This window comes from Penicilliopsis zonata, assembly GCF_001890105.1.
Source record: "Penicilliopsis zonata CBS 506.65 unplaced genomic scaffold ASPZOscaffold_4, whole genome shotgun sequence".
Lineage (NCBI taxonomy): Eukaryota > Fungi > Ascomycota > Eurotiomycetes > Eurotiales > Aspergillaceae > Penicilliopsis > Penicilliopsis zonata.
Window position 1 is genome coordinate 861101 of NW_019208914.1, and position 20762 is coordinate 881862.

At 53.6% G+C, this 20762-nt stretch overlaps 5 protein-coding genes across 5 annotated transcripts in view; 3 read left to right on the forward strand and 2 right to left on the reverse strand.

Annotated features, from left to right (window-relative positions):
• Positions 1–113: 113 nt before the first annotated feature.
• ASPZODRAFT_140688 (hypothetical protein) lies at positions 114–5373 on the reverse strand (the record flags this gene model as incomplete). The annotated part of the gene is made up of 2 exons (XM_022724684.1): positions 114–5214; positions 5309–5373. 2 exons carry the CDS (start codon positions 5371–5373, stop codon positions 114–116), a joined length of 5166 nt encoding a protein of 1721 aa, XP_022582903.1.
• A 1862-nt stretch (positions 5374–7235) lies between these two features.
• ASPZODRAFT_130418 (hypothetical protein) lies at positions 7236–8863 on the forward strand. Its single transcript, XM_022722495.1, has 2 exons — positions 7236–7869; positions 7942–8863. The coding sequence occupies exons 1-2, from the start codon at positions 7412–7414 to the stop codon at positions 8825–8827; spliced, it is 1344 nt and encodes a 447-aa protein (XP_022582904.1). The 5' UTR covers positions 7236–7411; the 3' UTR covers positions 8828–8863.
• A 104-nt stretch (positions 8864–8967) lies between these two features.
• ASPZODRAFT_130419 (hypothetical protein) lies at positions 8968–10875 on the reverse strand. The gene is made up of 3 exons (XM_022722496.1): positions 10325–10875; positions 9293–10231; positions 8968–9237 (listed from the first exon to the last, which is right to left on the reverse strand). The coding sequence occupies exons 1-3, from the start codon at positions 10694–10696 to the stop codon at positions 9061–9063; spliced, it is 1488 nt and encodes a 495-aa protein (XP_022582905.1). The 5' UTR covers positions 10697–10875; the 3' UTR covers positions 8968–9060.
• Positions 10876–11998: 1123 nt separating this feature from the next.
• Positions 11999–19937, forward strand: ASPZODRAFT_62592 (hypothetical protein; the record flags this gene model as incomplete). Its single annotated transcript, XM_022729087.1, has 7 exons — positions 11999–14495; positions 14550–14914; positions 14983–15442; positions 15505–18837; positions 18925–19079; positions 19137–19442; positions 19530–19937. 7 exons carry the CDS (start codon positions 11999–12001, stop codon positions 19935–19937), a joined length of 7524 nt encoding a protein of 2507 aa, XP_022582906.1.
• A 543-nt stretch (positions 19938–20480) lies between these two features.
• Positions 20481–20762, forward strand: part of ASPZODRAFT_130421 (hypothetical protein) — a 1581-nt gene continuing 1299 nt past the window's right edge. The window contains exons 1-3 of the mRNA XM_022722497.1: positions 20481–20575; positions 20658–20676; positions 20739–20750. Of these exons, the coding sequence (XP_022582907.1) occupies positions 20537–20575; positions 20658–20676; positions 20739–20750 (70 nt within the window). The 5' untranslated portion in view covers positions 20481–20536. The remainder of the gene's footprint in view (positions 20576–20657; positions 20677–20738; positions 20751–20762) is intronic.

Sequence of the window (20762 nt, forward strand, 5' to 3'; positions counted from 1 at the left end):
GAGAAACAAAATTTTCGCCAGACGAGCGAGTTGCTCGCTTTTGCATAATTAATGCAAAGGTGATGCCCCGAAAAAGAAAAAAAAAAAAGAAGAAGAAGAAGAAGAGAGAGAGATCACGAGTCATCATCCACCAGCCTGTTCTGCTCCCAGGCCTTCCTTGCACCATCGAAAAGAACGTCCATATGGCCACTATTCTCGCACATGCTCTGGAAGACGCCGTCGTCCTTACGGATCAGGGCCCAGGGGTGATCGAATTCGACGACGCGGCCGTGATCGAGGACGAGGACCTTGTCGTAGTCGATGATGGTTTGTAAGCGGTGGGCAATGGTGATGATGGTGTTGGACTTGAGTTCGCGAAGGGTCTCCTGGATCTTGGCGTCGGTGGCGTAGTCGATCGACGCGGTCGCCTCGTCCATCATCAGGACGCGCGGGTTCTTGAGCAGGGCCCGCGCAAGGCAGAGTAATTGCCGCTGGCCCTGCGACAGGTTCGACCCGGACTCGGAGACGGGGCTCTCCAGGTTCTTGAAGATGTTCTTGTTCTCGGCGATGACGACGGGAACGGCCGCGCTACCCTCCGTGGCGGCGACTGCGTCCGGCGAGGAGGAGGGAGAAGAAGAAGAAGAAGAAGAGGCTGCCGCAGTCTCCGCGGCAGACAGGTTGCTGTCTGTGACGGGGGTGGTTGTGCCCGAAAGCTCGGAGCCGATCAGATGGACCCGGCGGAGGGCCGTGAAGATCTGCTCATCGGTGAACACGTCGAAGGGGTCAAGGTTGCTGCGGATGGTGCCGGTGAAGAGCGTGGGATCCTGCGGGACGATTGTGATGGACTCACGGAGATCGCGCAGGCCAATACGGCCAATGTCCACTCCGTCGATGAGGATCTGGCCTTGCTCCGCCTCGAGGCCGCGGAACAGGGCCAGCGCCAACGAACTCTTGCCTGCACCCGTGCGGCCGACGATGCCGACCTTCTCGCCCGGCTGCACGGCAAACGAGACCCCCTTGAGCACGGGGTCCAGGTCCGATCGGTACCGGGTGGTATAGTTGACGAACTGGACGGCGCCCTGTGTCGGCCACTGCGGGGGCGGTCTCGACTCCGGGATGATGGCGGCGGCTTCCTGCTCCACTTCAAGGTATTCGTTGACCCGCTCCACCGAGTTCATGCTCTGCTGGACCTCGGCGTACAGGCGCACCAGCCACAGGACGTTCTCCGTGAAGGTGACGGCGTAGGTGAGAGCGAGACCGGCGGCCCCGGCGTCGATGCTGCCGATGTTCAGCAAGATGAAAGCCGCGGAGAAGAAGGAAACCATGGCGCCCGTGATGTCGACCCGGAACGCCAGCCACCGATGACTCGCCCAGAGATACATGTGCGGCCGGTTGTATGAGTTGATGCGGCGGTGGTTGTCCACGATAAACCGGGGTCCGTCACCATAGGCACGGATGGTCACGATGCCGTTCAAGGTCTCGCCAAACTGCTGGTACAGAGGGCTGCGCTGGACGGACTCGAGACGTTTCAGATCCCGCGACGAGCTGAGATAGACGATCCCGAGGGCAGTGTAGACCATGGTGATGAAGACACCGGCCACCAGGAAGCCCGGGGTGATCACGGAGATGAGTACCACGATCATGATGACCGAGGCGAGACTGTGCATCATCCCGATGGTCACGGGGGCGATTTCCTGATCGACCGCCTCGACGTCCTTGGAGAACCGGTTCATCAACTGTCCGAGTGGGGTGGAGTCGAAGAATTTGAATTTGGCCTGCATGACCGCCTTGAGCAACCGTTCATGGATCTTCCACGATGCGTGCAGTGATCCCCAGAACAGGACCGCCTCACGGCACAACGAAACCATGACATAGAGGATTCCCAACAGAGCGTAGACGCCGAGGTAGTAGGACACGCGAACCTCGTCATTGTCGTCTGCCGGGACATCGCCGGTGCTAGCCATGGTGGCAGGCGCATTGAGTTGGAGGGCACTCCAGGTGGCCATACGGGGGATCCTTCCGACGTTGAAGGAAGGAGATTTGAGATGCGCCATGGTAGCCATGCTGCCAACATCATGATCCACGCCCACCTGCTGGGTGCTGTACGCGTTCGCCCACTGTCGGATCCAGACGTTGGTCGAGACCGAACCCAATTGCTGTAGGGAGAAAGCCAACACGGCGAAAACCCAATAGTACCAGGGACCCATTGCGCGCAGGTACATGATGATGGTGGTCCATTTGACGCTGCCAACCGCCTTGGACTCGGTGAGTGTGTTGGTTTTGTCTTTGCCATCTTTAGCCTTATTCTTGTTCTTCTTCGCAGCAGCAGCAGCAGCAGTCGGGTTGGCGGCAGTGTTCGCTTCGTCTGCACTGTATTCGCCTTGATGGTCTTCCAGGTCGGACTGTGTACGGGAAAGGTTCTGCGAGCCGGCACGCGAGACGGGGTGGGATTTGGCCAACTCCTCGCCCAAGGCGCCGGATCGGATCACCTCGTCTGGCGCGCCCTGTGCGACAATCTTGCCATTGTCGAGGACCACGACGTAATGGGCGTCCGGGACGGCCAGGGCCACGTTGTGGGTGACGAGGATACAGGTGCGGTTCATCATGAGGGGACCAGACAGGGCCTCCTGAAAGATGTGCTTGGCGGTGTGCGAGTCGACGGCACTCAGGCAATCGTCCAGCAGGAGGTGACGAGCCTGGCTGTACATGGCACGGGCGAGGGAGATGCGTTGCTTCTGTCCACCGGACAACGAGATGCCCTTTTCGCCCACCAGGGTCTGGTCACCGGCGTCGAGGATGGCGAGATCGCGCTCCAACGCGCAGGCCTGGATGACGGCGTCGTAGCGGCGCTGGTCGAAGCGGGAGGCAAAGACGATGTTTTCCTTGACCGTCGCGTTGACGAGCCAAGCCTCCTGTGCACAATAGGCCACACTCTCCATCAAGCCGGTCTCCGGATCCACTGGCAGCTCGGTGCGGTCGCCCAGACCACCGGGGAGGTGGACCTGTCCACTGAGCAGGCGCATCTCGCCCAGCAGGGCCATGAGGAGGGAGGTCTTGCCGGATCCCGTGGGACCCGCCACGATGTTGAGTCGGCCGATACGGAAGTTGACATCAACGTTGATGAGACGGAAGGCGTCGGCGGTAGCGTCGCTGGCCGTGGGATCGTCGCGGTAGGGCGACTTGGAGGCCCCCCATGTGAGGGTGGCTTGTTCCAAGGCGATCTTGGGGGCTTCTCCGGTCACGTTGCTGTCGCGCAGCTGATTGTACTTGTCCGTCTCCTCTTCATTGAGATACTTGTCGACACGGTCGAGGGAGACCTTGGATTCCTGGACGTGAGCCATCATGTCGGCCAGCTGGTCCAGGGGCACACGCAACAGGGAGAACATCGACAGCGCCGGGAAGGCGATGGACGGGGTCAGACGCTTCTTCTCGACGACGGTATAGAGGAAGAAGGAGGTGAAGGTGATGAGGATCGGCAGGCCGTACCACAAGGTTGCCGCAATGGACCAGACGATGTAGCGGACACGCAGCGACCGCAGCTCCGCCCGGCGCTTGTCGTTGACGATGTCCTGGAATCGCTGTTCCCAGGCGAAGTACTTGATGATGCGGATGTTCTGAAGCACTTCATCGGTGGCGTGGATACGGGCGTCGGTGCCCTTGAGAATCTCGTTCTGCACGGTGCGGAACTTGCGTGCGATGGAGATGTTGACGGGGAGCATCAGGACCATCAGGCCGATGCCGGCGAAGGAGCTGAATCCCAGGATGCGATAGAGAAGGGTCACCGCCATGATGATCTGCACCGGCACACTGGCCCACAGGAAGTGCAGATAGGCCCCGACTTCACTAACCTTGAATGAATCAATGGCCATCAGGTTGATGATGGTGCCGACGTTGGCTTGAGCAGCCTCGGCTTCCGATTCATCCTTGGTATTATTATCATTATTATTATTATTATTATTCATGTCGTTGCGATTATTATCGTTGTTGTTATGATGATCGGCGGGGTCCGTCTCCCCCGAGGAGGGTTTCTTCTTGCGGCCAAAGGAAAGAATCTTCTGCTTCAGCTTCTGCGGCTCCTCGTCGGTGGCCTTCTGCTCCTCCTGTTCTTTCTTGGAGGGATCCACAAAGGCGCCTGCCTTGCGACGGAGGGCCTTGGCGTAGATTTCGCCGATGATAATGGCTCGAAGCTTGACACCCAGTCGACGGCCAATCCAGAGGGCCTGGCCATCCGCTAGACCTTGCACGGCGCCTGCCGCGAACAGGAGGATGGCGTACAGCCATGCGGCATTGGGGGTGGTGGATCGAGGGTCCTCGACATACTCGAGGATGGCCTTGAGAAGCAGGGTGGGGAGGAAGGTGAAGAGGTTGGAGAAGATGGTCCAGATGCCTTGGTGCAGCAGGGTGCCGGAGAAGTATCTGAGCAGCTTCCAGACGAGCGGGCCCTTCATCTGCTGTTGGCGAAAGGCTTCGACAGCGACGCCGGCATGCTCTGACGGGACCAGATTCCACACATCCTCCAGCTCGAGGGGTTTCTTGTAGCCTTTCCAGATCAGGGCGTCGAGCCAGGAGAAGCTGGCGAGGGAGAGCAGGCTGGCGGTGGCGTAGCGGGCGGGCTCCAACCCATCCTCCTGTTGCACGAGGACGGCCCTGTTGCCCCGACGGGTGGTGAGCGCGATGAGCAGCAACAGGGTGCACAGGGAGAACTCGACGATGCTGTAGTTGCGGGCAGGGGTGGACAAGGGGTGAATGAGGGCGGAGCGGAAGACGAGGATGGACAACAGCCATTGGACACCGTAGAGGAGGGCGGTATGATTCCAGAGTCCCGGAAAAGAGCGCAGATGGAACATGGACAGGGCCCATCGGATCAAGACCAAGAAGAAAACATAACCCCAGGAGACCAGACCAGCGACGGCGGGCAGGGTACCGTGACGACCCCAGCCATGGGTAGCGAGGACAGCGATGTGCAAGGCGACGAGTCCCGCCAGAGCCGCCAATTCCACCGTAACCCAGGTGCGTTCCCCTCGCGGACGGTCGAGTTCGAAGCAGGGCTGTTCCGTCTGGGTAGCCTTGTATAACATCCGATCGGGCTCAGCAGTGGCGTCATCGGCCCGGCCGTTCGGCAGTAGTTTGTAGGCGAGGGGGTTCCGCGACACGACCTGGCGATAGGCTGCCCGGAGGAGAATGAAGAGGAGGGAGAGACCGCATGCTGTCAGAGGGAAGATGAGCTGTAAATAACTATTATTTGTTAGCGTGATGCGAATCAATCCCATTGTTCTTCTTTTCTTTTTTTTTTTCCTCCTTCCGTTACACAAGAACAAGGAACACTTACTTGCGCTGGAAACACCGCGAAAAGTCATCGATGGCCCAGATCGGGCCATAACATTCAGGACTCATGATGGGAGGGAAACAAAGGAGAAAAAAAAAAAAAAAAAAAAAAAGAGTAGACAGTGAGAAAAGATGGCAAAAAAAAAACTCCCAACACGGAGGGAGCCTATTCAGATGGCATATAGAAACTGGAGAAGGGAGATCGATCCACTCGGGTTATTCGGAGGCTTCCACCAGCAACCAACAGGACAAGCCTCGCATTGCCGGGTAGTTGTTACAGACGAAGACGAAGAGGAAAGGGAAGGAGGGGAAAGAAGTGACAAGCAAAGAGAAGAAGAGAAAAGGATAAAGGATTAAGAACCTGGCCCTTGGGAGAGAAACTGCTAGTCAGGGGGGGCGAAAGGAAGGGTGTTCGGGAACGCTGGCCAGAGGCGGCGAAAGCAAGCAAGATGAGGTAGCAGCAGCAGCAGCAGCAGCAGCAGGAGCCGGCGTAAGTGGAGGAAGGGAGGCGAGACCACTAACTACCTAGTACCTAGTAGTAACTAGCGATTAGTTAGAGGCTGGCGAACAGCAAGTGGAGGAGGACGCGAAGGAGGGGAGGATTCGAGAATGAGGAAAAAAGGCGTTTTTCGGGACGTGAAATATGGAGCTGCCCTGGAAACGCTGGAAACGCTGGACACGCTCCCTGCGAACCGATTGGGCCGACCCACACAGTATTAATAGTATTAATAGTCTGTAGGTAGTTTCTAGTCGACAGTCTGTATTATTATTTATTCATGGTCTTCGGGTATTCGTAGTCGTAGTCGTAGTCGTAGGCTGAGTCAAGCGTAAGACTCTTAACGACGATCGGTGGAGAAGCACGGCCCACTAACACGTTGGATTGTTATCAGATGAAGCAGAACAAGCGTACAGACGTACAGACGTACAGACGTACAGACGTACCTAGACTATCTCCACGGGGTTATAAGTAAGACAATCGAGAGTCGGGTTGATGATGACGCTGGAGTGGCTGTCGAGAGGAACTTGACGTGATACGAGGGAGGTTTTTGGCGTCAAACTGTCGGTGAGGCATGTGACTAGCAAACAGTATGACTGACTGTATGAGTACAGTGTATGACCTGTAGCAGTAGGTCCCTACCTATGTAGGAGTATACCTGATTAGGTACAACTCCCTAGTAAAACTAGGGACAATACTACCTTCCTGGGTAGTTTCCACCATAGGGCTATGGAGACTGGATGAAATGGCGGTATATGATAATACTGATAGCCTGGTCTAGATCTGATGCTATCACTCACTTGTATCTAGATAGCTTGCCTCCACACTCCGCACAGAGCCCTATAAGAGGTCTATTATACCTATTACTATTGGTATATTCTAATCTGGGGTAGATACTAGATGTTAGTATAACTATATACTATAGTTATATACTAGGTAGTTACCACCTAGTATGTAGTATGCTATATATACTAGGCGGTTACTATCTAGGTCTACCTTATTCCTCCATGTACTCCTTATAGTACATACTAAAAACAACCATTATACAGTTCTATACTATTTCATAATTAATATACCAGGAATATAATCTCACTATCTACACAGCTACCTGTTTGTACATTCCATGACTAATAAAATCCTTATCAGATCGATGTGCGTCTTTAGACTCTTATATCCTGGTCTTGGGCATCCAAGCCAATCGGGAATTTGTCTACTACATGTACCTACTAAGGGTAGTTACTAGGTAAGGTACCTTAGTAAGTATGGAGTAATACTAGAAGGCAGTGATACCCAATGGTACACCATACAACACATACTATTCTGAGATGAAGTAAGTATACCTAGGTATATATAAAGTATATGGGGAGTATACAGAATAGTGTCTACTAATATATACTACAATACCTACAGTACCTATTTAATAAGATGATATCATACTACAGCAGAATCAAGATGCTCTATATATTAATTAATAATAAATCCTTCGATCACCTGACCTCACTACTCTTACAAAATACCACTCAGTTACTAGGTAACTACCTAGGTAATTTAGCAGTAACTAACTAGAGACCAGCTACTACATACACTGCAGACTGCAGACTGTACACCATCATGTCCACCGCAATCGCCAACTGGGTCGTCTCTCTGACTTCCACCTCTCTCCCTGCAACCGTCTCCCAGGCCGCCCTCCGGAGCTTCTACAACTGGGCCGGCTGCACCGTCGGCGGCGCTGCCCACCCCGCCACAACCATCGCCTCGCGCACTCTCTCCCGCTTCTTCGGCCCTCCCACTTCCACCTTGCTGGGCTGTCGTCTCGACACCAAGGTGATTGACGCCCAGCACGCCGCCCTGATCAACGGGATTGCCTCGCACGTCCACGACTACGACGACACACACCTCGACACCATCATCCACCCGACTGGTCCGGTGGCTGCCGCGTTGCTGAGCGTTTGCGAGACCCTCCACAGACCAATCCCCGGAAACGACTTTCTCCTTGCCCTCATCGCAGGGATCGAAGTTGAATGTAAACTCGGCTTAGCCGTTTGGCCGTCCCATTACGATGTAGGGTGGTAAGCACAAATATATATAACTCTGCAATTGTTGTTGTTGTTGTTGTTGTTGTTGTGATACTAATAGGCCAGGCACATCACTAGCACGACAGGCTCTATTGGAGCCGCCGTCGCCGTCTCCAAAATCCTCGGTCTAACAAGCGAACAAACAGCTCATGCAATCGGACTGGCAGCAACGCAGGTAACGGGTCTGCGGGAGATGTTCGGCTCGCACACGAAATCGTTTCATCCAGGTCGGGCGGCGCAGAACGGACTGTTGGCCGCTCTGTTGGCCGAAGAGGGATACACGAGTTCGCTGCAGGCACTGGAGGCGAAACGGGGCTGGGTGAATGTTTCTTCGGAAGAAGCGTTAGCCAACCTGCACATCCAAGTCGACAGTCTAGGCAAGACGTGGGAGACGGAGAAGAATTCCTTCAAGCCGTTTCCATGTGGGATTGTCATCCACCCGGTCATAGACGGGTGTATTTCTCTCCACAGAAAACATCTGACCAGTAGTGAAGAAATCGTCTCCGTCATGCTTACCGTCCACCCCCTCGTCCTCGAGTTGACAGGGAAGAAATATCCCCGCGACGGCCTCGAAGCAAAGTTCTCCGTCTACCACGGCGCCGCCGTCGGCTTGCTCCTCGGCAAAGCCACCCCGGCCCAGTACGAAGATGCCGTCGTGCTCGACCCCCACCTCGTCCAGCTTAGAGACCGCATCGCCGCCGTCGCGGATCCCTCCCTCCGTCCAGATGAATGCCACATCACCCTCACCTTCGAGAATGGCGCCCGGCTCGAAAAACACGTCGACCATGCCGTCGGCAGCGTCCATCGGCCCATGACGGATGCACAGCTGCAGGCCAAATTCCTCGACCAGTGTGTTCCTGTCCTCGGCGTCGACCGCGCAAACAGGGCAAGTGATTGGTGCTGGGGTTTGGAAGCTCGGGATGACATCCGATCTATTCATGAAGTTTTGTAACACTTGTACTAGTTCTACACTTATTGTATGCAAAAGATACTTCATCTATTGTATGCTCATACTACGTATGTCAGATTGCAACGTATAAAGATACTATAACCATGCAGCCAAAGCAACAAAACGGAATCCAAGAGTCCAAGAAAAAAAAAAGATAAAACAAACGATCAACCAGCGCCGGATGCGGATATACCAGTCCTAGGTACTCTGTAACCCCTGTTCTCTTCGCCAGGCAATTACTGGACAAAGGCGTCCTTGAGCTCGCTGTAGATGGCGCCCAGCTCCTCGTGCATCACCTTCTCCGCCTTGTGGAAGATGCTCTCGAGGCGGTCTTCCATCTGAGCGACCTGGTAGCCACCCTGGGACACAATGTCCGAGTAGTTGGACGAGCCACCACCGTTCCAGGCGAGATACTAAAAGAAAATGTTAGTATATAGGTCATTCGGCTAGGGTGAGTTTCGGACTTACGTTGGGAGTGTCACTGGGAATGTCGGTAAGAGCACCCTTGGTGGAGATGGCAATGAGAGACTCCTTGAGCTTCTTGGGAGTGATATCGGCCACCGCAAATGCAGAATCCTTGGCGGGCTGCAGGGAGACCAGGTAGGCAAGAAGACCGGCAATGTGGGGAGAGGCCATCGAGGTGCCCGAGATGGTGTTGACGGCATACTTGCTGCCAATCCAGGTCGACAGGATGTTGAGACCCGGGGCAAAGATGTCCGTGCAAGTACCGTAGTTCGAGAAGTAGGCCCGCTCGTCCGCGAGGGTAGAGGCACCGACAGTGACGGCCTTCTCGGCCGAGGCGGGCGAGTAGTTGCAGGCGTCGGCGTTGTCGTTGCCGGCAGCGACCGCAAAGTGGATGCCAGCATCAACCGCGGCGTTGACGGCCAGGTCAAGGGTGCGGGACTTGCCACCGCCCAGCGACATGTTGGCAACGCTGCCCTTGAAGCCCTTGGCCTTGCCCTTCTTGGCAGACTCGACCTTCTCGGAGTGAGCAATGGCAGCCCATTCAACGCCCTTGACCACGTCAGACATGGTGCCGGAGCCGTTGGATCTCAGGACCTTGACGGCGCGGACATTGGCCTTCTTGGCCACACCGTACTTCTTGCCGGCAATGGTTCCGGAGCAGTGGGTTCCGTGTCCATTGCCATCCTCGTCCTCATCGCCTTCGGGGATGGTCTGCCCCCACTGGGCACGACCCTCAAAGTCGACGTGGTCAACATTGGTACCGGTGTCGATGACATAGACATCAACACCCTCACCGCCCTCGGAGGCGTACAGGTACTTGTTGAAGGTACCAAACGACAGGCTGTCCCGGTGCGAGATACGTGCCAGACCCCAGGGGGCACCGTTCTCGACGGTATTGTCTTCCATCACATGGACTTCAGAGTCCTTCTCGATGTACTCAACCTATAAACCAGATTGATTAGCTTTTCTCTAGGCAGATAGATAGATAGATATATAGATAGATAGATAGATAGATAGATAATAAGGGTTACTCACATCAGGATGCCGGCGGACCTGCTCGATGACATCCTCATCAAAGTGACCAGCATAGCCCACGAGGGAGCCAGCCACATCAAAGGTGTGCTTCAGGCCACGGAAAACATCATTCTCGGAGCCAAAGAGAGACCGCTTCTTCAGCTCGGTGCGAGTGTTCTGGGACTGCAGGTGGATGTCCTGCACCCAGCTGTGATGGGCAGCAGCCGAATCCGAGTCGACATGCTTCTTAAAAACGACAATGTACGAGTCGGGCACCTCCTGGGCGTTGGCCGACGAGAGAATGGGAGCTGCCCCGTTGTGGATGGAGTCCACGAGCACGGGTGACGCAACCGTAAGGAGCGGAAGCAGGGACAGGCTCAAGATGCCCTTCATGATGGCGAAGAGACAGGAAGATAGCGAGCCACAGAGGAAAAGAAGGAAAGATGTATTTGATAGGTGTGTGATGGACAAAAGGGTGACGATTTCAGAGATGGAAACAGGGAAGAATGATGGGAGGGAGGAGGGAGGTTGAAGAAGGGAAGTAGGAGGGAGCAAGTTGGAGAGGGTGAGGAGGTGGAGAGAGGTCGGGCAAGGGAAGCGGAGGATGATGCAACCGGGTTACGGTAATTTACGACGTTACAACTTACCAGGCTGCTGGCTGGGGCGATGGCTGCTGATGATTGGCAGTGGCGTCGATCCTGATAGCGCTGTGGGGAAGCACTGGTTAAGTGTGACCTGGGGTACGGTATTAATACGGTACTGCCACTATACCTTACTGTTACCTAGGTACCTAGTACCTCCCGAGTCTCTTCAGGTAGGTACTACCCTACCTAGGTACGGAGTACCCTGGTACCTACTAGGAGGCAGTGAGGCACTCTCCTGCGAGGCTGCGGTGTACTTTCGACACCGCTTAGTTGGTGGTATAGGTATGCATCAAATCATTTATTGTATCTACTAGATATTCCGTATCCTTTGTAGATTTCTGGTTTACCATCTATTACCAGTGCAACTCTAGTACCTACTACCCAGGTAAGTCCCTAGTAGTTAGTAGGTATCTACCTAGGTAACCAACTCAGTGAGTCAGTATCAGCTGCAGGCAGCACCAGTCGCGTGCTTAGCCTTGCTCGGCTGACGTGCTGCTGAGCGGGTAATGCCCAGGTAATCCGTAATACGTACGGTACTGTCACCGGTATTGTCACAGGCTTATCGCCTTATCTTCGTCACAGGCCACCAATCAACGGCCGGCAGGTGACTTGTGTCACCTGATCGGCGGCCTCAGGCTTTGGGCTGGTCCCGCTCAACCAGCCATTGAGCACTAATAGTAACTAGCAGTAAGCAAGACCAAGGCAGACCTGGTGCCTATCAGGATAGATATACACGGTGAGGCGGCAGTCAACGAAGAGCGGGTTCTGCTTCGTCGAGAGATGCTGGGAGGACCTGCATAGTACTGCAGAGCAGCAATTGAGCGTGTGCTTACTCCCTTGACTCGTTGAAGTGATGGGGTGCTGACGACTGGCCCTGGCGGACTCACTAGCAGGCGTGCGTGCCCCCTCCATTCCGACGTCGAGATTCGTTAGCAGCACAACCACATACCAATGCAGACCGCCTCGATCTTCACGCAACACGCCGGTACCTGGTTTCTGATGGGCAGTGGCCAGCAGAGGTAGTAGTCGGTGGTTAAAATTCAGCGGCGCGATGATCCACGCCAATTCACTCCTCCGCTCCCCCCCGCTTTCCTCGTCGGCCGAGCGACTTGCTGCTGATTTAACACCCATTCTCCGAGAGCTGAAAGCTATCTGTGGCCACAAGGGTGCCGATTTGGAGGATGTCCTCACCGCGACCGAGTCGTTGCTCCGCCTGCGTCATACCTTCATCGACAATGACCACCCCCGGGCGGCCAAAGACGCGTTTCGTCACCTGTTGGGTTTCCAGACCCTGTTAGACCTGATTTCCAAGGTCTCCGGGATATATGATGCCGAGGGACTGTCGAGGGATGAGCGGAGGTCTTTACTGACGCTGTGCAAGGATGCGTTGGGAGTGCTGGCCGAGAGTCTGAAAGAACACTTTGGAAATAAGCGGTATTTTGCAAAACGCATCGCAGGAGGAGGGTCCCTTGTCCTGGAAAATGCTCTAGCACATCTAGCCCGGGAGACGCATAGCGTTGATGGTGACCGGGAACACTTCTACGGCAGCATCCTGGCTGCCGCCCTCTGTCAAGAGACGATTGCAGATGTCTTCTCCACCCTAAGCACCAAGATGCAGCACAGGGGCGACGACAATGTCTCCCCCACTGATGTCCGATCAGCCTTGGACCGATCTCTGGGAGCTGCAGAAATCGTAGAAGTTCCGGAACTTCTCGGTCTCTTTCTTCGGCTTTGGCTGGCTCAACCGTCGTTGCTGCCGAGGGGTTGTCCCCTAACTCTAGCTATTCCCGCATGTCTGTGTCAACTGGCCTCCCAGTCTCAGCGAAATGTGGCGGCTTTGAATGCGACCGGCATGTTATCCTCGATCTTGCCGCTCCTCTTTAGTGGCGATCGCCCGGAACCAGAGCGAGCCTTGTATCAGGAACTTGCGCGGGTCCTTTGCACCCAGGGAATGAGTAATGTGGACGATGCCGTCACCCTGTACCGAGAGGCCCATGATCGCCCTGAGGTCCTAAGGTTTCTTCTCGATGCCTTCAAGTGCTCGAAAGAGCCTCCCTTCATCCATTTCGATATGTCATTACATGGATATTCTTCTGTAGAATTCTCGACTCTCGGGCGCTCGTTCCCACCCGTTTCTTCATCCGGCTACACTCTGGCAGTGTGGGCGCGTTTTGATCAGTTTGACCCAGACACTCACTCAACCATTTTTGGAGCATTCGACGCCAGTCAGACTTGCTTCCTCCTTGCATATCTCGAGAAAGAAACTCGCCATTTCATCCTCCAGACTTCAATCAGAGGCTCTCGCCCCAGTGTTCGGTTCAAATCGATGGCGTTCGAACCGAATCGATGGTATCATATCTGTGTGATTCACAAACGACCAAAATCTACCGGTTCCTCCCGTGCCTCTCTCTTCATAGACGGAGAATTTGTCGAACAGCTCAAAATCGATTATCCAGCGGCGCCCTTGGCAAATCCTCAGAACCGAACACCACGCGTTCAAGCCTTTTTCGGAACGCCTCAAGACTTGGCGATGAGACTAGGCAAGGGGGTCTCATCCTCTCGTTGGTCATTGGGGAGTGGGATCCTTTTTGAGGAGACATACAGCGACGACATGGTCTCCGTCTTTTATAATCTTGGTCCGCGTTACTTTGGCAACTTTCAAGATTGCTTGGGGTCCTTTCAAACCTATAAAGCGTCCGCGGCCTTGAATCTACGAAACGAACATCTTCACCCCGATAAAGAGGAAGACACTGATATCATTACTGCCATCCGACGGAAAGCGAGTGTCCTTATTCATGAGAGTTCTATTCTGATCAACATCTGCCCTGCGGGCGTTCTTGACGATGACGACAATAACAATGTTGACGAGTCTCAATTGGTTAAATCTTTGTCTAAACAGGCGGCAAAGAATCTGAATCAGTTGACCAAGTCTGGTGGCAACGCAGTCGCAGTCAACGGCGCGACACCTGCAATCAATGGTGCTCTAACACAGGCCCACGGTGTTGGGATCCTAACCGGTGATCCCGTAGTTGCAGTTCCCCAGTCTTTGGATGACGCGAGCTGGCGCATTGGCGGCTGCGCAGCGGTCCAGCTGAGCTTGATTCAAGCCGCAAGCACGGCAGAAAGCTTGCTTTTGTCTGTTGAAATATTGTACGAGGCAGTGCAGGATAGCTGGAGAAATAGCGAAGCCATGGAAAGGGAAAATGGATACGGGATTTTGGCAGCGCTACTCCGAGAAAAGCTTGGGTTTCCACATGAGAAACCCACGGCTTCCTCCAAAACACCAGTTGTGGTCTCCAATGGCCAGGAGAGATCTGACCTGGCCGTTCAGCTCCTCCGTCTTACTCTCAAGTTCGTTGGCTATGATTTTGAGAACCCTCGCCGCTCCATCATCACCAACCCCCTGGCATATAGAGTGCTGTTGGTGGATCTTGATATCTGGCGAGTCGGAGAACTTCCTCTACTACAGCTCTACTATTCGCAATTTGCCGTCTTTGCTGCTGAGAGCCAATTCCGTCGTTTCAATTCAAAACGCCTCTCTCGCATGCGTAAGTTTTCAACTGAGAATTTTGCCCCTGGAAGCTTCTACTTACTATAACTAGGAGTGAACAAGAAACTTCTGGAATGTTTAAAGGGAGAGGAATTCACTCAAGAAGCTTTGCAGCTTCTGATCAATGCATTTAGATCTCTGATGGACAGTTGTTTGTCCACAGAGCTACTTCGGTCCTTGGCTCTTTTCATCACATATTCTCTTCATAAGCAGAAGCCATCCCCTGCATTGCAGAAGAAGAAAAGTATCCGATTTCTCAAAGGCCCGCAACAGCCACTCGACTCCGGTGCCAATCCAGGAAAACATGTACCAAGTTCCACAGTAGCAATAGCCATGCTCCGCATGTATTGCTCGTACCTTCTGCAGGCCCATGATCTTACTCCAATCAAAAAATTTGCTAGAGCGGTCACGAATAAAGTATGTTTGCGAAGCTCAACAGATACGTTCCACCCCTGTACGGCAAACCTTTCCTGACATTTCTACAGTGGCTTTTGTACCTTATGTGCGAGGATGAGCCGGAGGTTGTTGTACTCGCAGCCAAGATACTGGCTCGTCTGATTGTCATCCACGGCAGTATATACAGCAAGAAGTTTGGTGACAAGAATGGGGGATATGTGATCATGCAACGCCGTCTCAAACGCTGGACACACGTCCCGGTGTTATGGCCGATCTGCCTCTCCATCCTCTTTGGTCTAGATGTTGGGCTCCTCAATTTTCACGGACCATTTGATCCTTCTGTGCTTTTTGAGGTCATGTCGTCCAGGAGCAAGGTCACAGTAGTCTTCCCCGAGGTGCTACCAGTCATCACAGCGATGATGCAGAGTGGCTTGAAGAAAGCGGTTTTGGAAACCGACGGGCTGGGCTCAGAGGAGAACAGCCGTCAATTGTTGCAAAATCTTCTTTACCAAGTAACCCGACCATCCATGTCTTCATCTTCTCCCGTTGGTAAGAAATATCCCAAAGCGCAAATATCTTGAGAAGCCCCAGCGACTAAGGATGCGAAACAGGAAAACCAATCGAAGGCGCTGCAATCCTCATTACCGTTGTTGATTTCTTTACCATGATGCACGCAAAGTCATCTGGGTTTCGGGATTTCGCCACGCAGTCAATTTACGTTCAGGAATTACTCTCAGTTCTATTCCCCGTGGCTGTTGGGTCGGACATTGTCAGCCCCGATGCGGAATTGAACTTTCGCGATGGTACATTGAGTCTTGATGATAAAAACTTGGTCATTCGCCCGCGTTCGAGTCCAGCAACAGTGTTGCGAACAACCACCGTTGAAGGATCCGGTATCCCAGATGAACGCGGCGGCTCACTCCGTCGTGGATCATCGTTCATTCTGGTTTCATCTGACAAGGCGAAATATTTGCCATCGCCTGCTTGTATACGCCATTCTATTCATACCGACCCTAGCGGGAATGGGACCATGACTGAGAATCCTATTGTCAAATCTGTGCTGGAACTGATTCTCATCGTCTTCTCCGATCAGCTTCTGCAAAGGAAAGACTTCTCCGGTCTGGGTCTCTACTTGAAAACACCCCCTAGTTTCCCTGAACACCAAACATTCTTCGAATCTTGGGTTTTCAGAAGCTTCCTGGCCAAGCTACGAGGCATCTCGAGCTCGGATAAACAACTACTCTTGGAATCACGGGTCCTCACGAATCTGGGACGCTTTGCCACCCACATAGGTGAAGCATTATACGAAGGGTGGTTCGTTGACGGGGCTATCCCAACTCTTGATTTCTTGGGAACCATTTTGGAATTCCTTCAGCAGCCAGAGATATCCTCTCTGAAGATCATTCGGCTGTGTAGCCAGTCGATCGTCACCATCCAGACAACAATTTTCCGAGTCGCCTTGCTGAGGTTATCGGAAATCGATGATACGGAGGCATTGCTCTTCTTGAAACGCCTGACATACTGGCAGGCGGTGCTCCTTTCGACCAGCGAAGCACACTCTGAATACTTGCAGCTCTTGTGCTACCTGCTTTATACCCGGTTAATCAGTGACCACGAAGCTGTCCGCCCTGCCGCTGCCAGCCTCTGGCGCGTCATCCTCGTCCAGAAGCCTGCTGAGATGTCTGCGATCCTGGCACACGCATCGACATCGCTTCAACAACGATTGTCGGGGTCCTTCGAAATGCTTGTGGGGATGGATGATGCTGCTTTCCTTGAATGGGTTGATGACCAGCGTGACGATCTTGATGCCTTGTTCTTCGGATCACTGTCTAAAGTCTGGGAATCTTTTGTGCAAGGCGAGAACTCCAAAACTGAAGATTCAGCACGGGTGAGAGGGACAAAACGCAAAGAGAAGTTGAAGGTGTGGAACCAGAGTGAAATGTTTGAAGAGGAGGTGATGCGGAAGCACGACGTCACCTTTCAGCGCTGGGTCGCCAATATCTCGGCTTCGGAATTCTTGAAACATCAGAGAGCTTTACAGGACCAGCAGGATAATGCGGCCTTTATGTGGTCTGCTTTCTCAAACCTGTCGATGGATCTTCGCCGCTTTGGTGGTGTTCTGGCGGATAAGAAAGAACGCAAATGGCGCCTCGACCAAACCGAGGGACGGAGTCGGATGAGGCGCCGGATAGTCCCCGATGAGTCTGGGGAGCAACAGGACTACCAACCCAAGAGAAAGGCATCGGAGCCCCCAGCCATCAAAATCGACACGCAACTGCAACCCTTGCCGAGTAGCGAGACTGCGTCCATCACCCCTGTAGCCATGACAGCGGAGCCGGGCGAGCAAAATCCCCAGGGTGGTGTCGTCGACGCAGACACGAAGAGTGTCCTCGACGAGAGTTTTGAGATGGTGGATGATCCCAAAGCGGATTTTGAAGACTATGAGGATAAGAACCGCAAGGTGATGAGGAGCCTCCACCGTGGAGACCAGGTCCAAAGCGTCTGCAATGTCTCTCGCATCATAGGGCTGGAGGCAAACGAAGGGCTTCTTATCCTTGGCAAAGACAGTATCTACATTCTGGATAACTTCTTTCAACGGGCAGACGGCGAGATTGTAAACGTCTGGCAAGCTCCTTCTGAAGAGAGAGACCCCTACGTTCGCATGATCGCTGGCAGAGAGGCCAACGTCCGCAGATCCCATGAGCACGAGACGAGAAGCTGGAAATGGTTGGACTTGGTCAGCGTCTCGAAACGGCGGTTTCTTTTCCGTGATGTTGCCCTGGAGGTGTTCTTCACCGATGGAACGAGTTACCTGCTGACCCTTATATCCTCAAGGGTCCGAGACGACCTCTGCAATCAATTAGCCTCCAAGGCTCCACAAGTCACCGGGAGCACGATCCATTCTCGCCCGGAGGATATTTGGAGATTCGAGATGCTGAGAAGCCAGGATGACGCGCCACAATCTCTTGGCTCGAAATTTGCGAGTGTCTTTGGACACTCGCCTGCAAACCCAGCCACCCGGAAATGGGTCAGGGGGGAAATGTCGAATTTCCATTATCTGATGCTAGTGAACACGCTTGCAGGAAGAACGTTCAACGACTTAACCCAGTACCCGGTCTTCCCCTGGGTCCTGGCGGACTACACAAGCGAGGAGCTGGACCTGACAAATCCAAAGACATTCCGCGATCTCTCCAAGCCCATGGGCTGCCAGACACCTGAACGTGAAGCCGAACTGAGAGAGCGATACAATTCGTTTGCGGAGATGGGGGACGACAATTTCCCTCCATTCCATTACGGGACTCACTATTCCTCCGCGATGATTGTGTGCTCGTACCTGATCCGCCTCCAGCCTTTTGTCAAGTCGTATCTACTCCTCCAAGGCGGGACTTTTGACCACGCAGATCGACTCTTCTACTCTGTGGCTAATGCCTGGGAGTCTGCTTCTCGCGGGAACATGACCGACGTGAGAGAGCTGATCCCGGAATTTTTCTACCTCCCCGAGTTCCTCGTCAATTCGAACCGGTATGATTTTGGGTTGCTCCAGAACATGACCAAGGTCATCGATTCGGTCGAGCTGCCTCCATGGGCCAAGGGCGATCCGAAGATCTTCATCACCAAACACCGGGAAGCGCTGGAAAGCCCCTATGTGACGCAGAACCTACACCATTGGATCGACCTGGTGTTTGGCTGTAAGCAAAAGGGCGAGGCAGCGGTCGAGGCCGTCAACGTCTTCCACCACCTCTCCTACCAGGGGGCCAAGGATGTGGATAACATTGACGACCCCATGGAGCGAATGGCGACTATTGGCATCATCCATAACTTTGGACAAACTCCCTATCAGATCTTCAACCGCTCTCACCCTTCGAGGGAAGAGCAGCAGTATAAGACCCCACGGCTTGACTACCTTGCTGAGTCGCTCACCCAGGTTCCCATTTCACTTCTAGGTAAGTTTTTTTTTTTTTTTTTTCAATTTTCCAAATGTGTCTTCTGATACAGCTCGATTGATTTCTCCTCCCCTCTTTCCTCGATAGATACCAAAGAGAAAGTCTCGTCGTTATCCATGAAACAAGACCGTCTTCTCTGCGCCGCTGCCTTGAGACTGAATATCCCCCCAAACTATGACAGGTACATGGAATGGGGATTCTCGGATGGAAGTGTTCGGTTCTACTCGGCAGACAGCCGTAAGGTACGTTCAACTCAATCTCTCTCTTTGAAGTAAAGGTAACTCACCGTTGTACTATAGCTTCTTGGTCACTTCGAGCACTTGCATATCGGCCAACTGTCCTGTGCGATCTTTGCAGACTCGAGAACCCTGATCACGACCGGCACGGATTGCACCATCTCGACCTGGACATATACGTTTACGTCCAAGTTCGTTGATCTCCAGCCCACGGGGTCACTGTTCGGGCATCGGACGCCCGTCACGGTGCTAGCCGTGTCGCGAGCGTTCAGCACTCTTCTTTCCGCCTCGACGGATGGACAGATCCTGCTGTGGGATCTGAACCGCCAGAGTTTCGTGAGGGAACTTCCTGCTGAGGGACCGGTGGAGGTAATTTTCTCTTGTTCTTTTTTTTTTTCTATTTTCTTTTTACCAGAATTTGTTGTTATTTCATTCTAACTCGCTGGAACTCACTAGTGCGCCCGAATCAACGAGGTGACCGGCGACGTGATGGTATGCAGGGGTAACCGGCTCACCATGTATACGCTCAACGGGGATGTGTTACTGGACCAAGTGGTCTGCGAGGCGGCCGACGACCACGTCCTGTGCTGTATCTTCTACGAGGGGAGTGGCGACGAGTGGCTGGAACGCGAGCTGGTCTTGACGGGCCATCGCCGGGGTCTCGTCAACATCTGGAGCAAGACGGTCCGCCAGGGCCGGTTCGAGCTGGACCTGATCCGGCAACTCCACCATGTCGACCACCAGCGCGACAACGGCGCCAACATCGCCGTCGGGATCAGCTGTATCCTCGCTCTGCCCACTGTGGTCTACACGGGAGACGAAGCCGGGCGGGTGTACGAATGGAACTGTGTCCAGCGGCATTAACGAGGGAGTTAATATATGCATTCAGGCTGCTGGCGGTCCCCAATGACCATGTCCATGACCTCTTTTCCGCCTATTGATCCCCGCGTGGGGCTGGACTGGGTGCCTTTCTTTCTCCATCAATAACAACAATAGCCAACGACTTCCGGTGAAGAAAGCGGCAATTGAATCCAACGGCCGGAGCACACTGCGCCGAGCCTTAGTCAGCTCCTGACTGTACTTGTAGTACGGAGTATACTCGGTACAGATACCAATAATTACGATGGGAGAGAGGGAGGTGTTATAGAAGAGGGGTGTTATAGCTCAGACAACTATCAATAAGTCTTGGTATAAATTGACCTGGATAGATCTATACTTATCCTTCATACTCCATCCTAACAATAGTTATAACAATAATACTTAGTTATAGCTCCCAACAGGCGTCATACCGCCCCACCATCCCACCCTTTCCGCCAGCTTCGGTCCAGTCGCCACGCCTTGTCTTTTAACCTGGGCTTCTTCTCCTTTCTACTCTCCCCCTCCTTCTCTGCTTCGTGTCAGATCCCTTACCTTTCTCCCCCCGGTTTATTTCTCCATCGATTCTTTTCTTCAATCCGTTCACCATGTCTTCCTCTCTCGAGCAGCTCAAGGCGACCGGCACCGTAAGTACCCCGCAATCCCCTCCCCCTGCGATATCGGTGGGACAAATCGCTGAATAAGATTTCTGTTCTTTGCGACGAGTAGGTTGTCGTCTGTGACTCTGGTAAGTTTGAATGAACATGAACAGTCCGTTGATGTGATGATTGCGAGTGCTGACTCTTCTAGGTGACTTTGCCAGTATGTGAAATC